The sequence below is a fragment of the Triturus cristatus genome, chromosome 7 (assembly GCF_964204655.1).
Source record: "Triturus cristatus chromosome 7, aTriCri1.1, whole genome shotgun sequence".
NCBI classification, from domain to species: domain Eukaryota; kingdom Metazoa; phylum Chordata; class Amphibia; order Caudata; family Salamandridae; genus Triturus; species Triturus cristatus.
The window spans coordinates 1,563,426,234-1,563,451,589 of NC_140590.1; the positions used below are offsets into that span (position 1 = coordinate 1,563,426,234).

At 41.9% G+C, this 25,356-nt stretch overlaps 1 protein-coding gene across 1 annotated transcript in view; it reads left to right on the forward strand.

The window, feature by feature from the left end:
- Positions 1 to 18,354, forward strand: part of LOC146812384 (WAP four-disulfide core domain protein 15A-like) — a 45,105-nt gene extending 26,751 nt beyond the window's left edge. Inside the window, exons 3-4 of the mRNA XM_085619389.1 lie at positions 8,376 to 8,507; positions 18,010 to 18,354. Coding sequence (XP_085475515.1) covers positions 8,376 to 8,507; positions 18,010 to 18,014 — 137 coding nt within the window. The 3' untranslated portion in view covers positions 18,015 to 18,354. The remainder of the gene's footprint in view (positions 1 to 8,375; positions 8,508 to 18,009) is intronic.
- Positions 18,355 to 25,356: the final 7,002 nt, after the last annotated feature.

Here is a 25,356-nt window from a genome sequence, read left to right on the forward strand (position 1 = left end):
GAGCTTTCATATCTCTTCAACATGGACAACTCAACTGTGTTTTGGCTGAGTCTGTAAGATTAGTGTAACCTAAGGCTTAACATTGCTGTCAAAAGCCAGTGTTCTGGAAGATTTGTACAACCAATATGATAGCTTTGTACTTGGAAACTCATCTAGTAATGTGGATAACTCTGCTGATTGAAGTTTAAGCCTGTACAACCTATGTAGCCTCTGCAATATTGTCTGAGGCCCAAGCCTACAAGATCTCTGCAGCTTCAGGGATTTCTAGCTCAACTTCTAATATATGTGTAAACTATGTATTAGAGGGAAACTCTTAATGCTTCTGTGAATTCTGTGCACACTGGACAATCCGGCTGTGAAACTAATGGCCTAAGTGCAATAAGTAACCTATACATTGTTTCATTTCTGAGACAACTGTTGAATCCTGAGTAATGAGCAGCTTCATGCTAATTCTCCTGTCACTGAATTTTATATTGTGTTTTCTTTCCAGTGGCGAATAGTTTTTCAAGCAGGCATTTTGAACTGTGGTACAAATATGTTTGATCACTGTTCACTCAGTGCTAGGAATTAGGAGCTACAGTTTTGCACAGTCACATGCATGATCTGCTGGTAAAGAATAGTCTTTGTGGACACTGAAGCACTGCAATATTTCTGTGGTAATTGGTATGTACCATGCTGCTGCAGGGCCTTAGCCTAAGCTCATTCTATTTTGGAGTGTTCAGTATTCTTGGTGTTGGTGTTTCTGGGGTGTTCCAGAACTCCACTGTGTCAGTTGCTGATGGGGTGCCCTGTGGATAGGACGTTTCTGTATACTGGAAGCAACTTCAATAAAGAAGACAGGTATTGTATACTACTAGGATTATTGTACTTCTTCACACTGGCGATGATCTGGCAAACATCCGACCCAGATGTCTACCATGATGGAAAACTACTTCGCTTCCTGATCTGATATCCACTTCTGAATGTTTTGTGAAACCTGTGCTTTTTAGTTATTGTATTTGAAAACTTATATTGAGAAAAGCGTTGCTTGCCTCCATTTTTTTTAAGATGAGAAGCCCACATACGGCTGGACTATGGGAACGCCCTTTATTTGGGCTCCCCTGCATCTGTGATTTCCAAACTTCAATTAGTCCAGAACTGTGCAGCCAGATTACTTACAGGATCCTCGACTAGGCAATCAGCCAAGCCCTCACTCCAATCCCTTCATTGGCTCCCCGTGATGGAACACATCAAATTCAAATCTGTGTATTGCGCACAAAACGCTGCTTGGGACGGGCCCTCCCATTAATTCATCCTCATCAGTCTCTATAAATCCAATAGGGAACTGAGATCTGACAATCTTCATCTCGCAAAAGTCCCCAGAATAAAAAGGTCCAGAAGCGGGGGGTGGCTCTTCTCCTACTATGCCTCCAAGCTCTGGAACTCCCTCCCACTCCAACTTCGCACTATTCCCAATCACATGGCCTTCCGCAAAAAATTAAAGACTCTGCTATTTCCTTAGTTCGCACCTGCTCTTGATCATATCTATAGCGCTGGGACACTCCCGGGTAGCCATGCGCTCTACAAATGTCTTTTCATTCATTCATTCATTCATTCATTCATTCATTCATTCATTCATTCATTCATTCATTCACATACCTCTCAGGAGTAAGTTGGGCTTCTTGCTATGCTCATTCCCTGCACTTTGAGTCTGGTATTAAATAAATTTGCCAGGGCTGCTTTTAGCTATTAGCTCGTCCCTCCTCCAGACTGACTCATGCAACAGTTCGGGCTGGGCGGCAATGGATTACATGTTTGACATAAAGAAACTTCTGCTGTGCACAGATCCCAATTGCTGTGCAAGCGATGCAACCACGGTGAACAGGAACATATGCTGGCTTGAACCCTGAGAGTCAGGTGTATCATTGATCACTTCTGAAACCCATTCCAAAATGTGCATTTCTAGTGCAATAGGCCTGTGAAGTCTAGGGGTTCAGTGAAAGATGCCTCATGGCTGTGTGGATAGAGAATATGTGGGAAGGGCTGTTTACACATAGTGCACCAGCCTCATCTTTCCATTGTGTAGCTGCAACATGAAAGTAAAGTCTCTTGGCTGGCACACACAACTGGGGAAAATAATCAAGCACATTGACGTTTGGATTGGCAAACATATTTTGGTAAGACAAACAAGCAAAATTATGAATTGCATAAATACAATGGAATAAGGAAAGCACAATTACCCAACACATTTAAAAACATTCTGAATCTGGACATTTCCTTGTCTTGGCTAACCAAGTGAGTTTGCACAGTTGTGACATTCAGATTTGACAGCATTGCATCACTTGGTTACTAAACCAACCTGTCAAACCCTGCTCAAGCCCAAGATATAGCGCTACCTCCAACATAACCTGGTACATTCCTGAGATCCATACAAAAGCCAAGCTCACCATAAAGACAGGCAGCGCCACCTTTCTCTTCCCTGTGCTGCTTGTTCTCTACTTGGGGTTGACCTCCATCTCCTGTCAAGGTGGGGCCACACAGATCCATCTCATGGTGCTGATTCTTGGTGATCCAGAGATAGGCTCACCACAGGATTCTGAATGACATCATAGATAATTTGAACTTCGCTACTGTTGTCTATTTGATGTCACTCAGACCCACTCAGTGAAAAACAACCCAGTAACAATGTTGCCCATCTATAATTCTACATGTTTTTACCTACCTTCACATCTAATGCCTAATTCGTGTGTGTGCCTGGGGATTTATCATTCATTTAGTCAATTTGACCTTTATAAAGGCATATGTTAAACAATAAATGTATTGATATTTATTGATTACTCTTATTTAATGACCCACCGATGTTTTGAAACATTGAGCATAATTCTTCATAGAATCCATGGCTTATCCTTATCACAACGTTGGGTTTATGCTTGCTGATATCACACAGAATAGATAAAGAGCACAGAAAAATATGAAAGCCATAGCAAATATGTGCCTTATGGAATTTGTAAGACAGTTTGCAGGTAAGAACCTTGTATGAAGGCAAAACGTAGGGAAATAACTTCGGATAAGTTACTAACTCTAATCAAAGTGACCAGAGAGACTGGGGAGTCAATCACAAAACATTCATGCCTGACGTTATTTCATGTCTTTGGTGGTGTGTTAAGGCAGTACATGCTCCAAACACCTTTTATTGTCATTTTATGAAAAGATGATTCCGGAGAAGGAAATGTATAGAACTTTTGCACACCCTGATGTGTGGAATTTTGGCGGTGAAGTGTTCTTTTGCTGTTCTTCATTAATACAATATGATTTTGTTGTGTTTTATTCTAGTTGCTATGTGGCGTTCCATTTTGACTGTTTTGTTGTTTGTCTATTGTTAGACATGGCACCATTGGCATGGTTCTCCCCTGCATTTTTGCCTTTGCCTCCCGTGTTGTTGCTATGTTTTGGACTTCGTTTTGCTGGTCTAGATACTTTGGGCACTTTGCCACTGCTGTTCAGTGCTAAAGTGCAAGTGCTCCCTCTGTAAATTAACTGTTATGTATTGTTGTTTCCATGATTGGCTATTTGATTTATTAGTCAGTTCCTAGTACAGTGCACCGTGTGTGACCAGGGCCTGTAAATCAAATGCTGCTGGTGGACTTGCAGCACTGAATGTGCCACCCACAGAAGCAGCCTGTAAATGTAACTCTGGCCTGCCATTGCAGAGCCTGTGTGCAGTCTGGTACTGCCATGTCGACTTGGCAAGTGCACCCACTTGCCAGGCCCTAACCTTCCCTTTTCTTACATGTCAGGCACCTCTAAGGTAAGCCTAAGGTACCCCTGTGGGCAGGGTGCAGTGTATGTGAAAGGCAGGACATTCCCTAAAGTGTGTGACATGTCCTGATAGTGAATTGCTGCCAATTTAGTTTTTCACTATTGCAAGGCTACCTGTTACTATAAGAGAGAATGGGGAGTTTGTTTATAACATCTTATAAACATAACTGACCCTGGGAACCAGGTAGGAAAATAAAGTTTAGTATGCTTGAACTCAGAATGTTAAAATGCATCTTTTAGTGAGGGGAATTTTTACATTCTGTGTTTGAAATACCGCTTTTAGAAAGTAGGTATTTTCTTGCCTAACCATCCAGTGTGCCTCTGCTAGGTTTGTGTTTTGCATGTCGGGCCTTTGGATGACAGGCGCTGAAGTGGGGCAGTGGCTCCAAAAGTCTGATGAGTCAGGGCTTGGGTGAATAGACCTGGGCTGCATTGAGAGTAGGGGAGGAGATTTCTTTTCACCTGAATGGGCCTGGTCTGCCTTCAACAATGCTGTCTCCACCTCCTGCCAGGAAGCTGCACCAGTGAGGACAGAACTGGTTTTGTCTGGGTATAGACACTCTCTGCCTTCAGAGAACAAAGGATTTGTGTATATAAAAAGAGGGGCCCAGACCCCAGACTTTGAGATCACTTCTGGAAAATCAAGAGGAACCTTTGCCAAGGAGAAGAGCTAGAGGAGCTGAGGAGGAATCCTGTGCTGTTTGCTGTCTGGGGTTGGCCTGCAGTGGCTATCAGCTGCCAAGCGAAGGAGAAAAGGACTTTGCTGCTTGCTTTTTCTCCTGCTTGAAGAGAAGATCTCCAAGAACTTGAACTGAACTTGCCCCCTGTTCTAGAGGTCTCAGGAACAGCAAAGACCTCACCATGTCTGTAGGCACCATCTCTGATCGTCTCTGCAGAAGACAAAGGTAACCGCCTCTGTCATCCAGTTCGTCGCAGCATCCTGTGTCCTGAAAGCACTGCCGAGAGCAACACCTCGCTTCACAATGCAACCATGGTCTCACCGACTCCATCAACGAACTGCTGCTTGCACCGTGTCCTGTGGGCACCGCACTCCAACGCTTCGCTACACGCTGCAAGGATGTCAACGACTTTATTTCTGCCCGACCCGAACATCGACCAGCTCCATCGCCGCACCGTGACCTGCCAGCACCGCAGCAAGCACCGTCTCACTCTTCAACGCAAACCCTGGTTTCACTGACTCCGTCAACGAGCAACTGCCTGCACCGAATCCTGAGGACATCGTCTGCTGCAACGCTCCATTTCACAACGCGCCTGCGACGTTTGCCCCGACCGATTCGCACCGACGTGTTACTTGCAACAAGAAAGGTACTGTGTCTGAGTCTGTCAATGCTTTAGCTGGCCTGTATCGATGCGGTTGGCTGAAATTGTTAGACTCAGGAGGAGCTACCGAGTCGGAGGAACTGTTTTTTTATTGATTTACCTGCAAGTTAAAGGTTATTTTGCACAAGTACTATTTTTCAAGAGTATTGTATGTTGGATTTTTATCGTATTTGGTCTTGTTGGTTTAGATAAAGGTTTGCTATTTTTCTAAACTGGTGTGGTGTCCATTTGTAGTGTTTTGACTGTAACACTGTGTTTGTTCACAAAGGCTTTACACACTGCCTCTGAGATAAGCCTGTCTGCTCGTGCCAAGCTACCAAGGAGGTGAACAGGGGTTAATTTAGAAGTGTATCCCCCTTACCCTGACTAGAAGCCAGGTTCCCTATTTTGACAAAGGTACCCACCTCTGCCAACTAGAGACCCCCATTTCTAACATCTATGATATAGTGGTGAAGTGTTGCTTTGAGTATGTTATTGTGCTATGTTGTGAGGCTTACTTTAGAGATGTCAACAAAAGTGGCACTTTTCCAGCCAAAAGCAGCACATGCCTTGAAAGTTCCAGTGATGAGTAGCCATCTACTAAGGTGGTAAAAAAGAGCTGCTCCACACTTCAACTACGTAAGACCCCAGTTAGCTCAAAACTGTGATGGAGACTAGGACTTACCATGAAGAGATGTGTTGCCTCAGTGCAGACCTGAGTGCCTGTTTTTAGATGGTGTGTCAAGTCAATATATTTAACTGAATACTTACTGAGCGCATTAATTTAGGCCGCTTAGCATAGAAATAGAAAGAGTCAACCCTGCTCACTGTTTCCGACGTGCACTGTGTGAAAATGAAGACCTAACTCAGACAAATATAGAGTTAAATGAATTAATTTGACCACTGCCGGCGCCTAAAAACAAGCACTGCGCTGAGGCAATGCTACCTACCATGATATGGGCCACAGTGGCTTAAATTAGTGCTCCCAGTGCTATCTTTGTGTAATGCAGCTGTGAGTCTTTTCACCGCGGTCCTTGTCTTTGGGCTCTAAAGTTGCTTGATAAGCTCTTATCTGGAATCATTTTTAATCACTGGATTTTCCCAGTCTTATAACTACATTTTGGCCATTTTGTTTTGGTGTGAGTAATATGGTTTTTGTAACTTTTAATACTGGCTCCAGGCATTTTGCTGTTTTTCACCTTTCTGTTTCATTCATTGATACCAATGTGTCATGTACTCTCTGTTTTTTTAATATTGAGACACTTATTGTAAGGAGTTCAGAAGAGTAGGAGCCCATTAACCCAAACATAAAATAATTAAAATTTGTGGGGAAAGTGCGCGGAGAACCCGTTTACAACAGGAACCCAGAAGTCTCTGAAAGCCGGATTAATGTTCTAAGATGCATTCCTCACAGCTGCTGCCACAGTTACTAGCTGACACTGCACAGGCCTGTGTTCAATTCTTGCAGATGCAGGGATGTGTTAGGGAAATTAGAACTGGCCACAGAGCACAAAAGATACCCATTTATGTAATTTATAACTGATGATGTAATCTAGGTCAGTGGCTACGGACATTTTGTTTTTACGCACCCTGAATATAGACACCAGAATATCGATGAGACAAAATATCGATACAAAATGTCCAAAATAAAATATCGACACCTAAGTGAGTCTAGTTTCAATATCTAACTCCACATAGATGGACCCTGGTGATATGTATCTTCAAGGCACGCAGATGTGGAGTTAGAAATAGTAAATCTATACTTCCCTATATGCACTTACCTGTTGCTATTTTGTCCTTTGATATTCTGTCCTTGATATTCTAGTACTGCAATATTTTGGGGGTCGATATTCAGTAATACAACTCATTTTGTCTGATCCGAGTCCCATGGCAATATTGTGATTTCCTATGATGTTGTCATCAGGCCAAAGGTCATGTGAAGTAATTTCCAGTGACGTCTTCAATGTGCTAATTAGTGGCTTTGCAACTTTAGCAAATTCCACCTTTGTTTGGCCACAGAATGTTGGTGAATAGGCAGACCTGATGGCCACTTCCTATTTACTTGCCCAGGAGCACCCTCCTAATGTGCTCCTATGTGGAAGGCAAACTACATCCACCTCCCTGGTTTAATGGCTACTGAAGCGAGGGGCTCAAAGAGGTGAACACATTTGAACAGCCATTTCCAAATCCTACGTTAGAAGAGCAGCACTGAACTCTTGTTCTTTCAGTGGATGATTCTGTTAGGATTCATGCCAGATTTTCATGAAATCCACTGGTAATGTACATAATTTCCCTTTCCATTCCTTTTATGTGTATGTAGCTTTTTTGCATCTCCGGCAAAATAAACATAGTGATTTTAAGTCATTCTGATAAGTTGTCACTGCTGCCTTTTATCATTTGGTTATTAAATGTCATAAATTGGAAATGTAATCCAGGAAGAGTCATGTGACTGGGGAGGAGTCTAAAGAGTCACAAAAGGTGAAATGTCCAATAAGACTCAGAGACCAAGACCTTGGGTAGTGACATGACAGAAAGTAGAAGTAGAAACACAGAACAGAGAGGTGACTAGGTGGTTGCAGACCAGGCCCAACGTACAAGGCAAAGGAGGAGCCATGGTCCGAGTCGAGGTGAGAGGTCATATGAGCTGAAAAGGCATAAAGGTATTGAGGGCGACAAGTAATACCAGGTTGGGAAGATAGGGTTAAGAGTCATAAAACAGAGTGTAGAGCTGAATTGTCAGAGTACGGTGAACGCCCCATGAATGTCAAGTGTAGGGAAGAGCCCTCTGGACTCACAGATGAGTCCGATGTGAGTCATGACATACAGGAGAAATGCCCTGGGCGCTTGTGGTGACCGAGCCTTGAGATTTACAAGACAGGAAAGGCCTAGACAATTTCCTGCATGGGGAGATGCTCTCAGGACTTGCAGAGCAAAGGAGGGCCATGAGGAGTCACACAAGAAGCACAGAATATACAAGGGTGCTGAACACTGCTAGATGAGAAGTCTGAGGAGTCATATGACCAAGGAGAAGCCTGACGGATCACAGTAGAGGGCCCAGGAAGTTACAGGGCAGAGAGAGATTCTAAGGCACCACTGGATAGGCACTTGAGCACAGTAAGAAGCAGAAGACAAGTGGTCACAGGGGCCACAAATAAAAGTGGACTCCAGGGGTAAGAACAGGCAGGGGCCCAGAATAAGAGAAAGACTCTGGTTATAAAATTCAGGTTGCATTCTTACACAATTATTCTGTTTTATAGCAGGAACGTGCCCACCTAACGACCTTCCTCCAGGATTAGTAACCACTTGCGATATTCAATGTGATAATTGCAAAGAAAACGAATTGTGCTGCCCATACGGATGCTCTCGAATTTGTAGGCCGGTTTATAAAGGTAAGTGTCACATTACATTACATCTCACTCTATTTGCTGCAGCAACAACCATTTCTGGGTTAAACCTGTGACCAGTGAAAACTCTAGAAAAATGTTCCAGTTAATGACTGATTCAACCTACTGGTGGTTAACATGCATTGTGTAGTGCCTTCATCAGCCAGGGTCAGGAGGCTCAGAGTTCAGATGTAGAGCATCAGGATGTGGACTAGAGCTGAGGCACAGGGTTCAGGATATTGCCCATTAATGTAGGTAGAGCACTAGAGATCTGTCTTGTTGACTTTTAGGTTTAGGTTTAAATTCCCAAAAGACTGATGGTGGTCGAATGCAAGAGAACACGATTAAGGAACACCGCTCAGAACATTGGTCATTTCAACGCCAGAAGCACTCAAAAGAATGTGAGCCAACCAGCTTTGGGCCACTAGCACCAGAACTTTTCCTGATCTTCAGCATTTCTTTTCAGAACTTTAGGCCACATTTAACAAACTTTCACACAGTGCAGCAAACCACCTTGCTGCGCTCCGTGAAAGAGCAAGAATGTGCCGTATTGAACATTATACAGCGTGTTCCTGTCCTTTCCTTGAGCTGGCACCCTTTTAGCTGCCTAGCGCCAACGCAGGCACCTTTGTGCCATGTTGCAAGGGTGCCTGCCTTGTAATCAGGCCGTGTTTTTGTTGAGGAAAGGACACCGTCCTGCACAACAGCAATCCTCTGAGGCACTTTCCTCTTTCTGAATGCAGCACACATAGAAAGAGGAAAAATAACACCTCACCTGGAGAGGCATAGCATTTTGACCAATTTCCAGGTCTACCAGTAATGTGAAATCTGGGAATGCCCTGTCCTTATAAGGGTGAAAATGCTTTCTGTTCGTATGGCCAATAAGTTGCAACAAATAGAAGGTAATTATGTAAAAAATTAAATATGCCTTGTTTAGGGCATAAAGGGGCACATGCATCAATTTAGGCTTTTGCGATTGCGATTATTAAGGAATCGCAAAAGCCTATGCATGTAGGAAACGCAAAAAAAATAGCAATTCCTAAACATTCCTTAATTGTGAGTCGCAATTAAGGAATGGATTCCCATTCATTCCTATGGGCCTGCATCATTTCCAATTACACAATACATACTCGCAAACTGCGCATGCAATTTCAAGGGTGCAAGGGTGCCAAAAGGACACCTTGTTGCACCCCTGAAATTGATATGTGTACCCATGTTGCACACACACATGCCCTAAGGGCATGTGTATGTCTATCCTGGAACTTTGAAAAATGCATTTTTCAAAATTTTCACTGAATACCATCAGCTTTAGTTTTTCTGTATTTAGCGGACCCTAATAGCGAAATCGCTATTTTAAATACCATCTTGCATTGCATTCAAGGCATCGCAATTTGCGATTCCTTAAATGCAATTGCAATTTGCGATTTTTCCATTTGGGAGGATGCATCCCAAATACAAAAATACCAGTCGCAGATTCTGAGAATCTGCCCGTTTGCGACCGGTTTTCCCTTTGAAGCATGTAAACCAATATCCTTAAGATAATCTTCACAAAGGGAGAAAGAGTTAGAGGTAGGAAAAGAGGAGAACGGCTTGTGTAATGAAATAGATAAAGGTGAGACTGAGGGGCCCCTTGAAAGATGAGGACCCTGACCGTTTGCCCATTCTGCTCATGCACACTCTGCTCATGCCTTAAAACGTCTCAGCTGCCATATTTAAAGATCTCTGGTGGGGACTTTTTGTCTATTATGCTCAAACCTACACAGCAAGATCACTTTCACTGTAATTGTAATGCTGGCTGTAATGCTGGCTGTCTCATTTATTTATTTTTTAAAACAAATTCCCATAGTTAGTGATGTTTCTAGAATACAATGTAGGAATGGCCCTGGTATTTTCAACCACCATAATTAATAACTTTCATAGCAGTGATGACCAGGAAACAATCTGCATAGAAAGCCCAGCTTAAGAGCCTTATTGCAAGCAGTATCTCCTGGGGATATCACTCCACCTGATCTATGCGTCCCAGTGTTCCCATGCCCAGGAATAGTGGGTATGGGAACACTGGGCCCTATTTTACCAGGCAGAAATGGAAATGACAGTTTGAGCACATGAAGAGGGCACCAGCACAGCCCAGCCCGACCAGGTCCTTGCCAGCACCTCCCACTGCATAGGGGGACATTCATTGATCCCCCATCCAGGTACCAGCCTGCCCAGATTCTGGACACTGTCTTGACCCCACAGCCTGACTTGGCACCCTCACTCCCATTTACCTCCTGCTCAGAAAAAAAAACATATATGTAACGTATTCATCTAATCAATTATATGAAGAAATGCCATCTTCGTAATATTCATTTGGTTCAGGCAGTGCTTTGGCTAGTGATAACAAAGTTCCTTTATTCTGTTATCTTTTGCAAATCTCATTACATGATTTTCGGCATGGACTCTTTGCTTCTGTTGTAATGTCCAAACACTGGCAGTTAATGGAAATATGTTTTATTATTAGTAGTTTAATAGTTTATTTAGAGAATTTGGGGGCATATTTACAAGCAGGCGATAAAAAATTGTCTCCGCTTTCATTTTATTGCCTAATTAGCAAGGCCACGCTAACGCGTGAAACCTTGCTTTAGCGTGGTGGTTCCTAACGCCCAGCTTTGCATCTCTAATGAGATGCAAAGTGTGCGTTCCTGACCTAACATGACAGGAGAAATGTCGACATTTCTCCTATCATCAAGCCCCACGCTATGAAGCATAGCGGCAGGAAAAGTAGCGATAACCCCTGTTATCGCTACTTTCCTTACGCCTGCTTCAGGACTGACTTAGCCATGATATCCTATGGAAGGTGGATATCATGGCTAAGTTTGTGAGGCCCTATCAGCAAGCTAACGTCACACTACGTGAGATTATTTAATCTCACGTTAGGTAGTTAGTGTGAGGATTTTTATCGCTGAGGAGATAAGCGTTGCTAATAGCACGCTATCTCAGCGATAAAAATCCACGGTACCCGGCGATAATTATCCTCACGCTAAGAGCTGTTGCTGTTGCTGATATGCCCCTAAGTCAGTTAAAATTCCTGGTACAAAGATAGTGCAAACATAGATAAATCACAGATACACATTTCATTATGTGATTCAGTCAAGTGCTGTGTGAGATAGTACCAGAGTGACATATGAAAACTTAACTGGATTGAGAAAAAAAACTTGTGCAAATGAGCAACTGAACAAACTGTGCATGTGAAACTTTGCACTGATAGCCTGAATTTCATTGTGAGTTCAGTCCATTTTGTACAACATTAAAGCAAGTGGCCTTGTATCGTACTGAGTTGGAGGTTCAGTAAGCTCGTTTCGTCCACTTCTGTGATCTTAGCTGGACCGAACTACACCTGTGCAAGTTGATTGAGTCAAGATGAATAGGACTGTACTTGGGTAAATGCAAATAAAGAACACTTTAAAATATTTTTTAAAAGAGAGTTCATCTTGGTCAGCAAGATCCGAGGATAAAGTCCAAGTTGGGCTGAAGAAGTAACGGCCTCCCTTTTATCCCTAACATTTTATCAGGTGTCAACTGTTCGAAGGACAAAAACAGTAGTAGTCCCCTCACAGGCAGCCCTCGTTATTTGTCCAACCTTTTGTAGAAGCCTACCAGATTCTGAGAAGAATTTGCCAAACTGTGCTAGCTCCTTTGCAATTACTGAGGTATAGATGAGCGATAAAGCCTCCTTGGATGTTCTTGTCTTGTCTAATGCTGCACAAAGATTGGCCTTGGGTACCTTTGTCTCTGTTGTATTAGGCTTATACAAGAGCAACCGATTCGGAGTGACATTGACACTGCCTACATTGCTCCTGTACCTCAGCCCAGTTCTCCCAGTGTGCCCTGTATTCCCTTATAGGCGTTATTAGGAGAGTAACTGCTAAGATATTCTTAAACGCATATTTTCCAATAGCTGCTCTCTGGTATGGTTGACAGAGGAAAGCTTCATATGATGCTGCAAGCTCCTCTGCACCTCTGATGTTTTTTGCCTGATTTATGTTCAGTTTCCTTGTGACCTTCCTGGCGTGTGTAATTTCTTCTTTAGTTGTGCTTAAGTGATTGGGAGGTCTGTCAAGTGCACTGGATCCATATTTAGCATTGATTTAGCTGAGTCAAGGTATTTCGCCCAAGTGCTTTTCTTATCTAATAACATAGCCTTAAGGGCACCCCTCAGGGACTCGGGATCGGCCCAGGTCACCTGGAGGTAGAGTTTGACTATATCTTTTTTACACTCTATATCCATGCTTACTAGATTGAATTCTAACCAGATTAGGGTGCGCCGAGTGTTATTTAGCATGCAGAATATTTTCTTGTAGAGGCTATGCGGCAGCGCTCCAATGTCTCAGTTAACCTTTCCTGGTTAAGCAAGGTGGCCATAATTTATTGTACGCACTAATTTGGCCCCAATGGCTCTTCAAATTGCCTCAGCAGACTGATTGTTTAATTTGTGATCCAATTTTGATAGTGTGTATGTAGTTTTTGCAGCTTTCCCTGCTAGTGCCTACACCTGTAATGTCTGTTTTCCCGAATCCATCAGCCAACTCGTATTGTATTATTGTAAGTTTCGTCCACCCAATATGAGTGGGAAAATTTTGCCTTTCAATAAATAGTTCTTTCCCAAGGTCTGCTGTATACAGATTGAATAGTGCTGGGGCAAGTATGCATCCCTGCATGAGTCCTCTGTTGGTGAGGATCCGTGCCGTGGCATGTGATTGTGTTATCTTGATCCTCACCCAGTTGTTCTTGTATAACGCTGTTATTGCTGCAAGCAGTTGTCTCGGTATGCCCCGTCCTGGTATTTTTTACCATAGGATGTTACGGTCATACTATCAAATGCCGCACTGTAGTCTACAAAGCATACAAAGGAGGAGTATTTGTTTTGCAGGCTTTAAAATTCAGGTAAGGGAGGGCAATAACATTGTCCATGGTAGAGGCGTTAGGTCAAAACCCGAAATGATTCTCTTATCGTGTATCCATTGTTCTAGTTCTGGTAGAAGCACTTTGGCAAATGTTTTGCCACACATCCAGTAGGGCGATTAGCCTGTAATTTTAAGGCCGAGTGGGATCCCCCTTTTTGTGTATTGGGTGGAGGATCGAGCCCTTTCCAAATTTCCGGTATGATAGATATGGCAAGACATTCGTTTAACAGATGAAGCATCAATGGAGCCCCAAAGGTTCAGTCTTCTTTAAAGATTATCTCGGGTAGGCCATTAGGCCCTGTCGCCCATCTCTCTGGGTGCTTTTCTATATCTTTACTATCTCCACCTTAGTAAGTAACATCTGACTATCCTCCAGGTCTTCTAAGGAATTCTTCAGCGGGACCGTATGGATAGACTGTGTTTTGCCTGAGTCTACATATAATTTTTTACATGCGTCTCCCATACAGAGGATGGTACAACATTCTCCTCGCCATACGTTGTATTTGCTAGGCCATTTATGTATACCCAAAATTCTCATAACTTACTGGGCAATAACAATGTGTAAGTATGTTTCCATTGTTTCTGAATTTGTCGTTGCTTTAGGCTCCATGCAACTATTTTATGCTGTTTTCTAGCCTCTTTCATTTGACTTTCTGTGACATTGTCCTTTCTTTTTGATGTTGTTTTTCTGCTTGTCGACACAACCTTTTGCTCTCGAGAAGCTTCTGGGTTGGTTTAGTCAAGGCGACCACCCTCTTTTGGGCACTAATTTCTGTTTTCTGCGATTTTGAAGCACTAATAACGCATGCAGCTTTTCTAGCAGTGAGGTTGTAAGAGTATGTTTCCAGCCTTCGTGGTTATTCATGTTGGCTGGACCCCATTTAATTATTTATGTCAGTGGCCCGCGTTTGTTTCAAGCATGCAACCTGCTGGATTGTGGTTAATGTGAACCTTTCCTTTACACCTATGTTGATTTCTATAATGATAAGATAATTATTGCTTTCACTCCTTTGTTGCGCTTGGTAGGTTGTGCACTGTTTTATTAACTCCTTACTTAAGAAGATGTAATCCAAGGTTGATATGTCTTTATAAGTGTGGATCGAGATGCCCCTTCTTGGGCCCGTCTGGGGTCGCAGACCCAAGTTTGAATTCACTAAGACAAACTTGTAAAATCCTTCTTTGTTGGCCTCCTTGTGTTATTTTAAATTGGTCTAACTTTTGGGTATTGAAATCACTAGCCATTATATACTGGTTCCCTGGATACTTGTATAGAAATGCCTTTATTCATTCAGTGATGTTCTTAACCTTAGCCAATTTTGTATCTCTATGGGGATTAACGTACAGGTTCATCAGTGATATTGAGTTTGGTCTTTCATCCAGTACAAGCCCGTTTATGTTGACTGCCTGTATATCCCAGGAGTTGTTTGCCCATTCTCTGAATTTCACACACAGGTCTTGTTTCACATATAGTATGAGGCCGCCTATTGATCTTCCAAACAGATATTTATTTGGGCAGATAGTTTGAAACCCTAGAATTGGAATGGAGATAGTCGACCATGTTTCTTGCATGCATAGAATATCACCTGTATTTAAAATTTCCAGTGTCTTGTCATCTGTCATAAGGGTGTGTAGGCCTGCCACATTCCAATTAATTATCTAAGGTTGCAGTTTATGGGGTTTGATGTTGTTTTTTTCCCTACCCTAGGAGTTTAGCCGAGCTGTAGGGAGCCAGGCCCAATTCGATTGATCTGGGTATGCATGTTTTATCTGATCCTCTGTCTTGAGATTTTTGCTCCTGCTGTTAGACAATTGAATTTTGATCTTACTCCCCCCAACTGAGGGGGTTATTCTTTGGGTTCCTCTAAAGATTATACTTGCTTCTTTGTGGCGCCAGATTGTATTCTGCCTTCCTGTTAGCACATGTTGATATTCTTCTGTAGTTGGTTTGTTGATTGATATACTTAGAATTGCTTGCTTTCTCGTAAAATGTTCTGAACATCGGAAATATCAGTTCACTCCGTTAATGTGGATTCACTTTGGCTGATCCTTGGGTAGCCCCTTAATTTCAGTGAAATTAGATGTGCTGTGGTAAGTTAGGATAGAGAGGGTATGTTATGTAATAGGTGTAGTATATGAGACCCGTTTAAGATGCCGATGCCCCTTTCATGTTGAACTCGGGGTGAGTATTAGAGCTGGCAATGCCGATGTTGGTCGGTGTTCCTCGTTTGCTGCCTTATCCTGATTCGTGTCTTGCTGGTAAATATGTCTTTCATTTTTGTTGGTGTGTGGTGAATCAGATCCATGCCCATGTTCATCTAATGCAGACCAACATACACTATATCCTTTTGTCTGTTGTCTTTGTTGGCCACGTCTTGCCCATTCTCTACTACTGTGCATTGTCTGTTTGATCTTTCAGTCTACCCTATTTCCGTTTGTGGCCCAAGTGTTGGAATTTTCCCTCCCTGGGTCCGCACTTCTACCCAGTCTGGGATGTTCTGGTGTTGTGTTTTTCTTCTTGTGCATGCTCCTCTCTCATACTCTGTCGCTTGCTGCATGGTTAGTGTGCAGGACCTTGTTTGTATGAGGGTCCCACCGATAGTGTCATTGTTCACTGCATGTGGGGATGTCCTAATTTGTTCATTAGGTGAGATTTGGGGAACTGTCTGGGTATAGCTTTCCCTTTTTCCTTTGTGTCCCAGGTCTGTTTGTGATCCATTATTTGTTGTTGTTTTGTTTGTTTCTTCTCTTGCCCCAGCACATTCGTGTTATGAGCTTTCTTCAGATTTACAGGTAGTCCATGTCTTTGGGAAGAAGATGGGGTAGAACTTCACAGCCTCTGATCTTATCTCATCTATGTTGTCCTCCTGATTTTCTAGCTTGCTCGATGTTGATGATTGTGCTTCTTTTTGTACATTATAGTTGTCCTGTGCTAGGGGCTGGTCATGTTCAATCTCTTCATCAAAGGGTTGTGGTTGCGTTTGAATTTTAGTGCATGGTATCCTCTTGTTCATATCGCAGGGCTTGTCACTGCTGGTTTCTTATATTTTTATATCTAGTTGTGCACTTCCATTTTCCTGCAGTTCCTTCTCCTTCCTAGTTCCTATCACTTGTTGCGTGGTAATCTTCTCACTCTGCAAGTTTTCATTGTTTTATCAATGTTTTTAGTAGATCAGGAAGGGAGGTTAGTTTGTCGATTATAGCCTCACTTGTGTTGTCTGCTGTTGCAGTGCTATTCTTACTCTTGTTTAGCAGGAATTCTATTATATTGTTAAGTGCGTCAGTCTTCTTGTCAATTGATAGCCCAGTCCGCACAAGCATGAGTGTCAGCTCCACTTGCATTTCCAATTTGTGCAACTGCCAGGTAAGTGCTTTTATTGCCTCGAGCACCAAAGCATTTATAGTGTTTTTGATCTGTTCTGATATAATTATCACTTTAGATATATATTTTGTTCTTAATGAGACACCAAAATGCAAAGAACAGCAAAACACAAACAACACAATTCATCAACAGCAGTTTTTCAATCTCATCCAAGTACATTGTTGACAAGTATTTCTTGTTGGTTGTGACACTTTCAGTTAGATCTAACTTTTTATCCAATAAAACTTTGAATTGGGGGACAAATAATTCTGCACTTTTACAATTATGGGATTAAAAATCCCAACATGCAAAATGCTAATTGTCAAACAACCAAAGACAGTCTGAAAACATCCATACTGTAAACCACATAATGCCACCTGCTGCAGCGCCATTGCTCCCTTGTACCATCCTGTGTTCCTCTCATGCACATCACACTGTGCTCTTGTATGCAATGCAGTATGACTGTTGCTGTGTGTGCATCAATACCTGTACATTTGCTGATCCGTGTACACTGGTTCCTGTATGTCCATTGGAAATTATGAAAATGGATGCATATATGTATGTTGGTTTGTTTGCTTGTGTTCATGCTGAATGTATTCATGGCACGAGTATGTAATGTTCATTTACTTGTATGCAATACTCAAAAGTCAACCCTATTGGCTTTGTCAATACTAATTTCTTGTTGTGCACTGGCAGTGCTTGGGGCTCAACCACCCTTTACCCTCCTCTACCCACACAGAGTAACACATGGAGCAGACATTGCTCATCCCTACTGTTTCTGCCTTGTCCTGACCCCTCCAAACCCCATCCCTACTTTCTGCCCTAACGGCCACATTAGCTGACCTTTTCTGCTGCAGCAAGAAGGTGGAACATGCTAACATATTTGTCTACAGAACTGGGGAAGACCGAACCGTTAAGAAATCTGCATTCTAGGGTCAGTGTATTTATTCCCCATTCTGATACAAAACTTAACATAGCTGGAATTTGTTGCAAGTATGGCAACCAGAAACAAAGGATCCCACCCTCAGTATCCCATAACCAAATTCTGGTCACCTGATAATGGTGAGCATACGTGCATGACATTTCACAAACCATTTGCTTGCTTGGGTGACTGAGCATACTGGAAAGCTGATCTTTTAGACATTATTATTTTTGCTTTGTATTTACTAGTGTTGCCTCTTCCTAATCAGTGCCTTTTACTTTTCAGGTTAAGTGTAAATTACTTGAATTTGCTGTGACCTCTGCCTTGTCAAAGTTGTTTTTTTCATCATCTTCCTGGTTATACATGGTCTCCATTGGATTCATCTTCTGCATTCAACTTCATTGATGGACTCATCTACTGGTATCTTCTGCTATTTCCAAGGAAAAAGTCATCGGCTGAGTCTCTTCTTTCCTACTTCAGAAGGACAGATTTCCATTAATCTTTATTTGGTGCTGGTGTCGTCTGCACTAAGAGAGTAGCTTGATGAATGAATCGCAACTGAGGCACCATGTTTGTCATCATCTTTTATTGCTTCTGGTCAAACTAGTAATAAAGGAATTCCATATTGCATTTGCTTCTTTGTCTTTAATAATATCTTAGATTTCCTCTGCAGAAAGCTAGGAAGATACCTATTGTAAGGGAGGACTTTGGAGGGGAAAAAGGCTAGACCCACAAGCAACAGGCTCATTGGACGTTACTGGCGATCTAAAATAACCCAAATACTCTTGGCCAAATCAAGCCTGTGAAAAGACCTGGAAAAGGTAAAAGATATTTCATTCTGCTAGTCATCCTGAGGCGATTTACTGCTGATCTGTGAACTTACTGTAGTTTACAGAGTAGGTTGACATGAGAGAGAGCTAATGGTTCTCATAGGATACAAGCCAGTGCACAAGAAAGCAGTGTCCATACACACCTGGTATATAAGGAACTGAACAGTTGTGATGTAGTGCTGCTAATTAAGGTGAAAAAGGAAAGAATCGCCCACCAGGATGTTCAAGTTACTCATCAATGACTCGGGATAAAGGAAGGAGCCCGAACAAGGACCCCAGAGCTCAATGTAGCAGAGGTCAAAACAATGGTCACATAATTTGACTTCAGTTTCTGGTGGTTATTGATTTATACACTAGCCCTCCACAAAGGCATGAATTGAAACCAGATTTCAGGAATAATAGAGAAAGATGGCGAATAGCAAGTCCTGATATCTCCCTCAGTTTTTCAGGTAGTCTGTGCCTACCAGAGGCTCAGCCATTCGGGAGGTAAAAACCTGAGTTCTCCCTGGTAACTACCTCCAAACTCCACTGACTGATACTAGCAAAGGCTCAACCAATTATGGGGCTAGATCCTGACACAGCCCTCAAGTGCCCAGCTACAGACATGTTTTCTTTATGGACTGAGCCTAGCAGAGTTTCAGTCAAGGGGAGAGGAGGTGTGGACCTGAGCTGGTAGGGATGGGGAGCTGTAATTTCAAAATTTCTTCTCCTGCCCCTGCAGCTTCTCCGATCCCCATCAATCACCACCCCCACACACATAATACCACTACCCACATTGCAGTCTGTTGCCATGCAGGTCCTGAAGGCTGGTGATGGGTCTCAAAACCATACAGTGGACACTGAGTAGGAAAGTGAGGCGGATGTGAGTATGTGTGTGCATGTGTGTCTGTGTGGGGTGTGTGTGTATGTGGGGTGTGTGTGTATGTGTGTGTATTTATGTAAAGAAAAGCTCAGCTTATTAGTACCAGCCTTGAGGCTGGAATTGTCCATAAGCAATGGAAAATTCATACAAAATGTCTCCCATTCTTCAGAAGTCCATTTCTTAGCACGTTGACCTCCAGTTTTGGCCTCTACCGGTGCTGCTGGCTACTAAGAGGATATCAGAAAATGTGATGGACAAATATGAATCCAGCAGTCTGGAAGACCAGGCAATCCTCCGTCTTTAGCAGACTGACTTTTTTCTAGGGCAGGGCAATGACTACCTTGTTGGTTGAACTTGCTGAAGACAGGTGTTTTGGATGAAGATGTTGCAGCAGGATATAGTGGGTTACTGGTTCATCTATTCTTAACCAATCACTTTCATTAGTATTTAAGGCCATGGAAGGCAGTAAGACATGTTGATTACAATGTTTTTTTTTTGTTTAAGAATTTTTATTAAGTTTTCAGGAAGAAACAAAACACAAAAATACATAATAATTCAATCAATCAGGAATTCAGAATTATATCTACATAATAAAACAAACGAGTGATGGAAGCATAAATTCTAACAGAAAGAAAGAGAAAAGAAAAGACGAGAGGAAAGAAGAAAAAAAAAGAGTAAAGGGGAGGAAGGAAAGAAGGAAATGAGAACAAAAATACGGAATAGGAAAGAATAGAATTGTCCTAAAACGAAGTATGCAACAAAATAGAGGAAAGATCAAAGTTAGAGCAAATGAGCTCATGATGAAAGATAGGAAGTAAATGGTAACCAGAGGAGATCAGATTTGATTTTTTGTGAAAGGAGAGGGGAGGAGACAGAGGCAATTCGATGTTCATCACAAATGAAATTCCACCACGTTAATAACGACATTTTTGAATTGTCTTTCCATGAAGATAAAATAACTTTGAATGCCAGTGCAATGAAAAGATCAAACAATAAAGAAATAGGAGTGGAATCATCCAGTTCAGGTGATGAGGAACCAAGCATAACATTATGAAATGATAAACTTAAGTTACAATTAAAGATGCTCATGCACTTTGCCCAAACTAACTTCCAAAACTGCATAACATTGAAACAATCATACAGAAGATGTCTCAAAGTGCCAGTATATTTAGAGCAAGACCAGCATAGAGGAGACGAGGTGGGGGAAAACTTGGATATGCACACAGGAGTAATAACCGCTCTATTGTAAATAAAGTATAGGGATTGTGTTATAAGAGCAGCAGCAGAGACTTTAAATAACTTAGACCATAGCTTGTCCCATACATCAACTGTAAATGAAAGGGATAAGTCTAATTCCCAAGCGAGTTCAATGGGGGATTTAGGTCTCTCTGATGAATGTGATAGTAACAATTTATAAACCAGGTCTGCTTTGGGTAAATGCAAAGAAAATATACTATATAGGGGTGTGGGAGGCGTAAGGGATGGAATCGATGAAGGTACGTCAAAGGACAATAAATGTGATTGTAAAGCGGCTGAAATTACAAGATATTCAGCACGATATGTGTCAGGCAATTGGAACCGCGTTTGCAAATCCAGGAAGGACATAACAGATTGCTGAAGGATCAATTGGTGTACAAAAATAATACCCTTTTCCTTCCAATGTTTGTAGTAGAATGATTTGCCCTTGTATCGGAGAAATTTATTATACCATATCGAGGAGGAGAGAAAACATTGAAATGGAGTTAGACCTTTTGTAAACGTATTATAAAGTACATTTTGGGAGAATTTTATAATCGGGTTGCTGGAAATAAAAGTACAATTAGACATATAAATCACATTTCGAAAAGAAAAATCCTTTAAAGAGGATCGTTCAAAAACAATCCATCTCGGGATAGGAGTATGTGCAAAGGATAAGGCGAAGGATTGCTTGATGATAAAAGCTGAGTGGTAGGCCTTGAAATCGGGGAAACGTACTCCACCTTCGGATTTTGGGAGTTGAAGTTTTGTAAGGGCAATACGCGGGTGTTTCTTATTCCATAAAAATTTTACACAGATAGAGTTGACTTGCGAAAAATACCTAAGGGGGATACGAATGGGTAACATAGAGAATATATAGAGGACATGAGGGACAATCATCATTTTTATAGTATCTAACCTTCCCCACCAGGAAAGGAACAACGGGGACCAAGAGAGTAACAGCGACTGAATTTTAAGAATTAATGCTGCAAAAGTAAATTTTATTGTGGCAGGTAAAGACGCAGAAAACCAAATACCAAGGTATTTAATTTTTGTAGGGCACCAGGTGAAATTAGTATCATGAAACATATAATGAGAGCATAACGGGTTCAGGGGTAGAACTTCTGTTTTAGAAAGGTTTAGCTTATACCCAGAAATGCAGGAGTATAGTTGAACCTCATCCAGGAAGGGAGGGAGGGATGAGAGAGGGTTAGACATATAAATCAATACATCATCAGCGTAAGCTGATAATTTAATTTCAACCGAGTTGTGGGTATAACCAGAGATGTGAGTATTGACCCGGATACGCTCAAGGAAGGGTTCGAGACAAAGAACAAATAACAAAGGGGAGAGAGGGCAGCCTTGACGAGTCCCACGAGATAAAGGAAAGGGCTTAGAAAAATGGTTATTTACAAAAATACTAGCGCGGGGACAGGAATATAATAATTTAATATAAGAAATAAAAGTTGGACCAAAGCCAAACCATCCAAGGGTTCTAAACATAAATTGCCAATTAATACGGTCAAAGGCCTTTTCTGCATCTAAAGATAGAGCCGCAAGAGGAGATTTAAATTTCTGTGCATATGAAATATTATTTGCAAACATTCGAGCATTATCCGCTGCTAATCTACCTTTAATAAAACCAACCTGATCAGTCTTAACCAATAGTGGGAGAAGACCCTCAAGACGGAGAGCTAGAATCTTTGCGAATATCTTACAATCATAATTAATCAAAGAAATAGGGCGGTAATTTTTACACAGTGAGTGATCCTTATCAGGTTTAGGGATAATGATTATTAAGGCATCCATAAAGGAACCAGAGGCCTTAGCCTCAGTAATAAAGGAATTAAACAGTGTCAGGAGTTTAGGGACACAAAACGATGCAAAGGCGGAATAAAATTCGACCGAAAAGCCATCCGGTCCTGGAGCCTTTGATTTTTTTAAGGAATTAATGGCAGTATTAATTTCTTGAGCAGTAATCGCTTCCTCCACAGCTTCGAATTCAGATGGCAAGGATGGGGGAGGAGGAAGGCCTGAAAAAAAGGTATCAAAGTTTTGATTGGATGGGTTCGTATCATCAGAGTAAAGGGTCTCATAATAATTATGAAATATATTAGCAATATCATCGTCTGAGGACACTAGACGGTTAGTGGATTCATTTAAAATAGGACCAATATTTTTGCGTTCAGATTTGATTTTTAAATAATTGGCTAACATCTCTTGCCAGCTTTATTTTGGCCACCATGGTATTTGGATTTAATTTTTAGGAGAATATTACATGCTTCCACTGTCGCAAGCTTATTAAGCTCAGACTTAGCCTTAATGAGGTCGTGAAGTACCAAAGGTGATTTAGAGGTGAAGTAATTATGCTCCAATTTCTTAAGCTGCTGTAGCAATGCTAAATATTTATTACGAGCAATTTTCTTTTTCTTGGAGACAAAAGAAATAATAAAACCCCGAAGTGAGGCTTTAAACGCATCCCAATTATTGGAAACAGAGGTTGCTAGAGGGTCATTAAACATAAAGAATTCTTTAGCAAAGGAATTAACTTCCTTTATAAAGGTAGGGTCCGATAATAAGACATTATTAAGTTTCCAACGACAACATTTTTGGGAGGTCAGAGAAAAATCTAAAACAGAAAGAACTGGTGCATGGTCTGAAATAAAAATTGACCCAATCTCCGCGGATTGAATAGATGGGAGCATGCATTTACTAACCAGAATATAATCAATCCTAGAACGTGTATGATGAACATTGGAAAAAAACGTAAATTAAAGAGAATCTGAATTACATGTCTTCCAAACATCAAATGGAGGACGAGAAGCAATGGCCGATTGGAAGGCTTTATGGGATTTGTCAGGATGAAACTTAGATTGAGATTGTCTATCTGAAAATGGATCTAACCATTGGTTAAAATCACCAGCAATAACAATATTGGGGCAATCAATGGAGGAGAGTAGAACCTTAATATCTTGCCAGAATTTGGGGTCAGGCTTGACCGGGCCATAAATGTTCAATAACATCAAATCCTTGCCTTGTATAACCGTCCTGGCCATTACCCATCGTCCCTCAGAGTCATTTTGAGACGAAACAATTTGCACAGATAAAGACTTATGAAACAATATGGCAACACTCCCTCTTTTACTGGAAGCAGGGGAATACACAACTTGACCAACCCATTGTCGTTTTAGCTTAAGTGATTCCGCTTCATTACAATGAGTCTCTTGAATGAAAGCCACCTTAGAATTTAATTTAGATAAATGGGAAAGTACCTTTTGTCTTTTAACAGGGTTGCCCAGACCACGAACATTCCAAGTAACAAACTCACACATAATGAGGGGTCTGGAGGGAACAATACGAAATGAGCTGAAACACTTCAGGGAGACATCTAAAAAAAAAGAGACACCAAAATGAATCAAAATAGGATTGGGAACAACAATATACAATAGGATAGCTCATAAAAACAAAAAACATACGTAATAAGCAAAACATTGTCAACATAATAATAGGACATACTGAGGAGAAGAGTAGAAAGACAAAGACAAAAATAGGGGAGAGAAAAAGAAGAATAAGAAGATAGATCAAGGAAAGATATCCAGATCTAAAGAAAAACAACGCTAAAGACAGGTGCATGGGGCATAACGGCACCAACAAGAGACGGAGCAACAGAGGAAAAAATAGGAATAGAACACCAAGTAACAGCCGCATTGAGAAGTATAGAAAAAGGACATAAAAACATTAAGTAGGAGATGAAGAGCCAGATGCAGAACGAGAAGACAGGGTTTGAAGAAAAGACTTCAGTTTAAGAGGGTCATCGAAGGATCGGGTGGAGCCATCATGAGTGATTTTACACAGACACGGGTGAAGAATGCCATAACGAATATTCAACCGTCTCATGAGAGGACGAAGTGCCAGAAATTCCTTCCTTCTCGCATTAGTAGCATTGGAGACGTCTTGTGAGATAAAAATATTATGGCCGGACCAAGTAAGATGACGCTTCAATCTTGCAGCAGAGAGAACACGCATTAGGTCAGTGAATTCCAAAAATAGCATGATGATGCCTCTAGGCTTAGAGGCATTAGGTTGAAAACGGCCAAGTCTTTGTGCGCGTTGAATATTCAAAGCAGAGCGCTGACATGGAATGTGAGGGGACTGAATGATTTCCGCAAATTGAGGAAAGTGCTGAATTACTTGCATAGTCACCATATAGATTTGGCTCTACTGCAGGAGACGCACCTCCCCCTTGCGAGCCACATGCTGAATGCGAGGGGCCTGGCGGGAAACAGCATAGCGGCTGGCTTCACTTCGCACTCCAGAGGTGTAGTCACCTGGGTGAACCCTCGCTCCAATTTGGCGCTGACGGCTCTGGAAGTCGATTCGGATGGCCGATATTTGATTGCCCGATGCTTAGGGAAAGGCCATGAACTCATAGTAGTAAACGTGTACGGTCCCAACTACGACAATCCTGAGTTCTACACGGCACTTGCCGCCAGTTGTTGCCGTTACACTCAAGCCCACATGTTATGGGGGGGCGACTTTAACTTCACGTTCGACCCTGCTTTAGATCGCTCCTCTGGCCCGGCACGCCGCCCAGCGGCGGCGGCTCTGCTCATGCAGGCGGAGCTCACTAGACTAGATTTGGTAGATGTCTGGAGACAGCAACACCCGGATAAAGGGGGGTATACGCACTACTCTGCATACCAC